This window comes from Cheilinus undulatus, linkage group 15 (assembly GCF_018320785.1).
Source record: "Cheilinus undulatus linkage group 15, ASM1832078v1, whole genome shotgun sequence".
NCBI classification, from domain to species: domain Eukaryota; kingdom Metazoa; phylum Chordata; class Actinopteri; order Labriformes; family Labridae; genus Cheilinus; species Cheilinus undulatus.
In genome coordinates, this window is record NC_054879.1 from 26,649,639 (window position 1) to 26,658,079 (window position 8,441).

Below are 8,441 nucleotides of genomic sequence, written 5' to 3' on the forward strand. Positions count from 1 at the left end.
CTAGCCATTTTAGTAAATAAGTGGTGTGTACCTTTAATCAGATAAGATAAACTAACTGATGTGACTACATGTCAACAAGTATGAAGCACACACCTTAAAGGTAATATTTACTCATGGTGATGTGTTAAAAGTGCTGCGAGGGAGGCAAAACATGCACAAGACTGTTGAGGAAGAACTTTGACTAGGAGCTAGAGTATGCTTGCAGATTATTTTTGGAAGAACTGTGAGTATTTTGCAATAATGGCATGGCTGGACCTTTAACTTAAGCAACAGGAGCACCTTTTGTTGTCTTGGGAGGGTTTTCTCATCAGCCATGGCTTCCCTCGGGGATATCATCTTCTACAGGTGTGGCATTAATGTTTCAGTGTCTCTACTGATGGCGATGAAGATTTTAAACACCGAGCAGTCTGTAGAAGTCAGTGATACACTTACTAGGCTTTTAAACCAAGACATGCTTCTGAATGTGTTTTGAAATAAGATGAAAAATATGAAAGACGATGAAAAAATGAATCAAAACAACAGAAAAAGGAATGGACTAAAACAATTAAAGGACCAGAATAAGTTTAGTTCTTAAGTTATATAAGTTTGAGAAAAAAATAAGATGACAATTAAAAACAGAAACATTATATTTACTGAGTGCAGCTGTTATTACTGGATTTTTCTCTTTGGGATTTCAGGTCTTTTACTCAAATTAAATAGATGTCAGATAATGTTGATAAAGTGCAATATGCAGCAGTACCTAAAGTTAGGATGTGATACAGTCTAATAAAATATGATGAAAAAAGCATTACAAACATGACCATACAATACATGATGATAACATATTTACTGTCTGAGTCTAATACACAAAGATGTAATGCATTTGATACAGTCTAATGCAAAAATATACAATTAACTGAATGATGCAACACAATGCAATTCAATATGATAAGACAGGATAAATTACCATAAGATAATAAATGATACATTACAAAGCAATATAATACAGCTTATCATGATATATTTCAATATATTTATGACATCTTGCAACAGGTTAAGATAAAACACATGACAATGCAATATTTTTCAATAAGGGTTGTCAAAAAAATTAATCTTTAAAATACAATTAATCTCAGGATCTCTGTAGTTAATTTCAAATAATGACACCCTGTCTATCGCATTCTAAAATGCCACTATTTTGCATTTTGATCTGTTTTGTGTCATTTTGGATTTTTCTGATGTCTTACAGTAAGGGTAACTGACTTCCACTTTAGATACTGACCTGTTTTTTTGGTGGATTGAAGATTTTAACATGGACTTAACCACAGAAAAAGGAACTGGTTATGTTTGAGGAAAAGAGGAAATACGTGAACCAGGGTTGGATACCAGCTTTTTGGCCCACCTGCCACTGTGGTAACCTTGCAAAGCAGATGGATACCCCCATTTCCATGTTTCTCACTGGCGGATCCATCTTGCAAAGCTCCTGTCTGAACTGTTTGATCCTGGTTAGAAAGTGACAGGACCGATCAGCATCTAGGGGCATTACTTTTGGGCGCGGCGGAGTCGTGACATAAGCAAGCAGCAACAAGAGGCCGGTGGAGTTATGGCTGAAGACATTGGTGTGGATGCTGCTGTAGCGTCAGTTTTATCAGAAATTTACAAGCTTTTGTAAAATAAGAACAAAGAATAGCACTGAGTTGTTTTATTTTCAAAAACGACAAAAGTTGTGTACTGACATGTCTGCAGTTGCCTTCATTAGCATTATGCAGTTCTGTATGGAGCTTACTTCTCGGTGGAGATACAAGTTTCAGTTCCACAGTTTTAACACTATTTTTGCAACTTTTGCAACAGAAATCTGCCTGAGTAAAGATAAAGATGCTTATCTTCACATGTCTGCAGAGTTCTGATGAAAGGGGAAATTCCTATCTGTGAAGACTGTCTGATATTCAGTGACCTCATGACACCTTTTATAATCTTCCTCTCTGTGTTTTTTTTTTCTCTTGACACAGCATGATTGTCCTCATTGTCTTATTCTCAGCCCTCATCATCCTCCTCTTAGCCTTGGCCTTCTCAGGTAAGATGTTATTTACCTTTGGGAGATCCTGTTATGATAAGTGATGACTCTGAGCGGCCTGAGGAGACAGGAGGGCGTGTTCAGCACTAACTTTGTTTGCCTGAACTAGAACACAGTTAATACTTGTGTTTGACAACATGTCACAGAGTGTTTTACCATGTTTGTGTGCTTGAATGTGTGTTAACAAATGCAGCTAAATCTCTGTGGAAACTCATCATTTTCATGGAAACTTTTCACAAGGAATTTGGGAGAATTAGTTCAATTTTTGCATCTTTTATGCAAGAGGGATTTTCAAAACACATGCATCATTTTTAGGTTAATTCTCTTCTTTCAGTTTAATTTATAAGTAAATAAGGGATATGACACGAAGAGGGTCTGACTTCGAATTTTATTTTATTTTGAAATTGAACCAAATATAACTGCAAAAATTTGAGCCACAGAGGTGTTGCTGCTGTCAGATGGGAAGTTAGAGTGAGGTAAACAGAAAGATTTGCCTCAAGCTGTTTTCACACAAAAGCTCCTGACCCTCACAGCAAGAGACAGAAGGGGGTCATCCTACAAGATATGGTATCTATCACAGCAAGACCATTGCAATTCTGTCCGCTCAGTGCAGTCATGTTGCATAAGCAAGACATGACGTAGAAGGATGATGCAAAAACATCAGATTTTTTCACCTTTCTATCAGTGTTACATGAAGCTTTATATTCACAAAGACTGGGAAGAAAACACTGGTTATCAGAAAACAGGAAGCAAGTTCAGTATGACACAATAGAACAACCTACCTGACTGTATTTGCCGACTGTGAAGTTTAGTGGAGGAGGGATAATGGTATGGAGCTGTTTTTCAGGGTCTGGGCTATGCCCCTTTTCTCCAGTGAATGCCAATCTTAATGATTCATTAATACTTTTGGACAATGCTATGCTTCCAACTTTTTGGCAGCAGTTTGGGGAAGGCCCTTTTCTATTCCAACATGACTGTGCCCCACTGCACAGAGAGAGAACTATAAAGACATGGTTTGATGAGTTCATTGAGGAAGAACTTGACTGGTCGACACAGAGCCCTGACTTCAACCCCATCGGGCACCCTTGGGAGAGAGAAAACATATAAACATATAGAGTGGAGATAGCCAGCCATTCTTGTCCAACATCAGTTCCTAACCTCATAGATACTCTATGGAATGAATGGGCACAAATTTCCACAGAAACACTCTGAAATATTGTGGAAATTTTTCCAAGAATTGTGGAGGCTGTTAGAGATGCAAAAGTGGGATATTATGAATGTTATTATTGCCCCTGTTGGTATAATGGTTAGGCGGTCTCATACTTTTGTCTATATAGTGTGGCTTAAAGATAGCTACGGTACATTATAATATGTTACAGTGTGACATAAACTACAGTACATGACAATATTATATTTGCCTTGATATGCTTTTTGATACGTCAGTGGTGTGTGAATACATATGGATTTGTATAAATGGATGTGATTGGTTGATACTGATTGGTGAATACTCTGTGTAGCAGCCTTCAGCACTGTGAATGTAGGCTGAATGGGTATGAATGGGTAGGTGTGAACTGCTGTGTATAAGCCCTTTAAGAAATCAGAGGATTGGAAAGTGCTATACAAGCTTAAATCCATTTACCATTTCCTACAATCATAATTCAGTTTTTGGGGGATTTTAAGTCAATCTTATCATAATCCCTTGATATGAATAACAATGTAATTCAAAACATATTTTTTTGTCAGCCCTCTGATTGGCTGGCAGAAAGGTTTACCCTAGGTGTACCCATTTTCTCACTTTTTAACCCATTTTTTTGACCCTCTTAATGTCTAATTTTTGCTGCTTTTCACTCATTTTTGCCATTTCTTTTTGACACCTAAGGTCCATATGTGCCTTTTTCCGCTTTTAAATTATTTTTTGCCTCTTTTGCTCTTTCTTTCCACGTTTAAGCCATTTATGGCACTTTTCTCTCTATTTTGCTGCTTTTGACCAATGTTTGAAGCTTTTTGGACATTTTTTTGACTTCTGTGTTACACTTAAAATCCATTTTTGCCTCTTTAACCCATTTTATCTACTTTCTTGCCATATTTGCCACTCTAACCCATTTTTGCCACTTGTCAGCCTTTTTAACCACATCTTTTTGCCACTTTTAACTCACATTTTCCACTTCTCTTAGCTACTTGGACCAACCTTTTTCCTTTTTTTTTTTGTCTTTTTTTTTTTTTTTACTAACATCAGCTCTTTTCCATTAAATTAGTTTCAGTTTCTTCTACTTTATTTTCTGGTATCCTTCCATTTGTGAACATCATGGCTTATCTATGAAGTTTGATATTGCTTTCTCACTGGTTAAGTTCTGTGTGTCCATCCACACTGTTAACATCACCAATCAAAAAATAATTCTGTTTTAAGAAAAGGGCTTTACATTTTGAAAAAGGCAATATTGTACTGCAGCATGAATTAATGAAAAATAGTTTTTTTGTTGTTTTGATAAGAGTGTTGATTATTCAGGTCAAAAATATAATATAGGTTTTCACACAGCTTATTTCACTATAGACCATGATTGTTCTGACCTCCATGGGCCCCCAGTTTGGCAGGGCCCCAGAAAGCTCCCCCTTTTGTTCACCCTTATGGGTGGCCTTGACCCCCCTGCAACCCTAATGCCATAAAAACATTTCATTTGTGCAAAATGTGCATACGAGGTGAGGGAGCCTTCTCACAGTATCTGAGTTTGAATGATAATATTCATTACTTCAACACTGAGTACAGCACATAGATTACGTTACTAATTGGTATAGTAAAAGCTTACTTGGTGCAAATACGCATATGACATGCGGCATTTTACCACAATACTTTGCATAACAGTTAGTGATCTATTAGTGCACATGTGCATCTGAGGTGAGGCTTTTCACCACAGCAATTTCAGTTACAGTTAGTACATTACTTTGTGAAAATGTGTATGTGAGATGACTCAGACGTATTCCTCAGACTAGAGAAGTCAGCGGCCATAGTGTCCTGAGCCCAGAGAGGGCCTGAACTCAGAGTCACCTTTATTGGCCAAGTATGCTTACGCAACAACAATGTTGACTCTGGTAAGCTTTCCTCTCCATGTACAGGAATGACACATTACATACAACAATACATACATTTGCTACGTATCACAATTACGATTTAGATATTCACAAGCTTTCAAGCTTTTCAAGTAATCTCTATTTTGTGAAGCATCAGCTAGAGCAGTTGTCATGCAACACTGCAGTGAAACTGGTTTTGAATGATTTGATTGTAGTTGACCTTTAAAGACACTTGCTGTTTTACTTGTAATATCATATTAATATTGATGTGTTTAACATTTAATTTGTGTGACTGCTCATTGTTTGTCTATGTCTTTGTGATTTAGCTGTGCTGCTGCCTATCTTGGCCAAAACACTCATGAAAGAGAGATTTTTAATCCCAACAAGTTTTTAAAGAATGACTTTTTTTTTTTTTTGAATGAATAATGAATAGTAGACTCAAAGTGTTTTCAACCCTTAGGTGAGTCCTCTGAGGTGTCCAGCACCAACACTCTGCCCATTGCCAACCTCGGCCAGGACGTCGTCCTCAGCTGCTTTCTCAATGTCAAACTTGAACTAGCCAAACTCAGACAGGTGTCAGTCACCTGGGAAAAGGAAGACCTAGATGGGCTCGTTCATCGTTACGTGGATGGAGCAGCAGATCTGGTGGATCAGGACTCCCAGTTCAAAGGGAGGACTCAGGTGTTCCCAGAGGCTTTAGGTTCAGGGAACGCCTCCCTGCTGATGCGGGATGTGAGAAACAGCGACGCAGGGCAGTACACCTGCAGGATCAGCTCCTCTGAGGGCGGCGGGATGGTGAACATTCAGCTTAGGACAGCAGGTAGGACGACTGTCCTGTTTCTGTCTGATATTAATATGAATTTCTGTGAGCACTTTAAAGCTACTTTTAGGAACTTTCTGTTTGTGTGCCCTCTTGTGGACAAAAACTTACATCTTGACCTGGGGTGCTGGCAGCCTAAAGGTTAGGCTTTGCTTGTGAATGCAAGTAGGGGGACATGGACAACAACTTTATGGCAGTGGTGCACACCATAACTCATCTGTGAGAAATTCCCTTTGCAGTATGAGTTCATGTCCTCAACTTTACACCTCTATCTTCTCAGCCTTTACAGCCCCCAACTTCAAGTTCTCAAATGGCGTCCTGGTTGCAGAGGCCAGCAGGTGGTTTCCCAAACCAAACATCACCTGGTCAGACGAGGCTGGGAACGTCCTGAACGGGACTACGAGCTTCACACAAAACTCTGCTGGGATTTACAGAGTGGTCAGCACGGTTCAGGCAGTCAATGTCAGCGACACCTACACCTGCAGGATTGAAAACGAGCTAGTGTCTGCTGTTTCTAAGGCGACAGTTACAGGTAATTACCAGTTACAGGTAAAACACTTTAAACAAGCTGCATTCATCCAACAATCCCAGAAAAAACATCTTTTTTAGAGCAGTAAATAAGTTCTGAATTGCTCAGTGAAACCAGCCACAAATTCATCAAACACAATTTTGCATAGTTTTTTAAAATGAGTGTGTTGTCCGAGATGTGATGTGATATCTTTTAAATAATATGTCAATCTGGACTTACAGACCTGTAGGGCTAATATTAAGTGTAATAAAATGTTTTATAACTTGGAATGAGACAAATACTGTTCCTAAGATTTATTATTGGCAGTACAGTTACAAGAAATAAAGTGCAGTTGTTTCATAATGATGAAAATTACTCAACACTGGATAACCTAGAGTAAGGTAGAGTGGTGTGGTCATCAAACAAATTTTTTGACAAAGATAACCTGAGAAAATGAAGTTTTTAAATGATTAAAGCCATCTAAACCCATCTGGCCTTATGTGAAAATAACCCCCCCCCCCCCCCCATTGTTAAATCATAAACTTCCTGTGCTTAACCACATTTTTGGACAGCAGAGTTCAGTTTCACTAGCCACAAAAGCAAGCAAGCGAAAGAACCCTGAACAACACCAAAGACCTGTAGGCCTCACTCGACTCAGTTAAAGTCAGTCTTCATTGTGACATGATCTTAAACAGGCTGTTTATGCTCAAACCCTCCCCCAATGCGACTGAATTAAAATAATTCTGCAAAAAAGAGTAGGCCGAAATTCCTCCATGTGAAAGACCAAAACCAATAAAAATGCAGGGGGCACAGGTGTTCTAGTGGTTTAAGGTGTGTCCCATGTATGCAGTCGGCCCAGGTTCAAATCCAGCCTTTAGCACTTTCCCACATGTCTCTCTCTAGCTGTCTCATCCCTGTTTCCAATTCTGTCCACTGTCCTCCTCTGTCAATAAAGGCATAAAAAGACCAAAAATAAATCTTTTTAAAAGTTCTGTACAATCCATCGTGATAATTTATAGAAATCTCATTGTGAAATAGGACTCCCCAGAAACTATGTGGAGCTGATAGATAGGGGCCTGTACATATTTTATAATTTAAAAATAACATACATAATACATAATATATGTACAATTACAAATATATATCAATCAGCATTCCTACTATTAACACAAGACTTTAACATACCCAAACATTTATTCTAAAGACCCAAAACATGGCGCTGATATAGTACATGTAGACAATAGTACTTTTAAAATAGCTATTTAAATGATGAAGTTTATTTTTCATATGGGAAGCATTCAAAGGTCACACATCATGCAAATTACACTTTTTTCAGGCTTTTCTAGTCAAAGTATGTGTCCCTGCCCTGTTCACAATCCCCCAAGAGTCAGGAAAATCCCTCCCCCACTCTCTTTCTCCACCTTTCAGAAAATGTGTGCTAAATGAAACAAGCCTTCTCAGACTTTCCCCTCATGATGTCATCTAGTTCTGTATCTTTACCCCCAGCTGGTGGGATAAAGATTGGTGCTAAAAGTCTCTTTAATGGCTCATTTAATTGAGTAAGTTAAATATCACCCTCATCAGTGGATTTGTTTGCTTCTCTTGTATCTTGCAGACACTGAAGTTTTTAGGAGGACATACTTCACTTTCAACGCTGCATCAACCCTGCTGGCATCCATATACCTGAGCACTCTGGCCACCATACTCTACATCTATTATCTGGCCTCATAACACAAAGACTATATGCTTTTATACGTTCTCTGATTTAAGATTTGGATCTGATTCAAGAATCAATTAAAGTAAAATAAGACAAGATATGGCAAGACAAGACATTGATGCTTAGAGAGGAAATTTAAGATTCAATGAAACTGAAGGATTTGATGATTGAAACTGCAATTCCAAAAATGTTGGGATGTTCTTTAAAATGTAGATAATTACAGATTATGATTATTTTTAAATCATTTACAACCTACATTCACTTGAATAAAGAACAA

General features: G+C 38.1%; 1 protein-coding gene across 1 annotated transcript; it reads left to right on the forward strand.

Moving 5' to 3' along the window:
• The first annotated feature begins 313 nt into the window (after positions 1 to 313).
• vtcn1 (V-set domain containing T cell activation inhibitor 1) lies at positions 314 to 8,178 on the forward strand. Its single transcript, XM_041806366.1, has 5 exons — positions 314 to 345; positions 1,989 to 2,053; positions 5,580 to 5,939; positions 6,220 to 6,471; positions 8,063 to 8,178. The coding sequence occupies exons 1-5, from the start codon at positions 314 to 316 to the stop codon at positions 8,176 to 8,178; spliced, it is 825 nt and encodes a 274-aa protein (XP_041662300.1).
• The last annotated feature ends 263 nt before the right edge of the window (positions 8,179 to 8,441 follow it).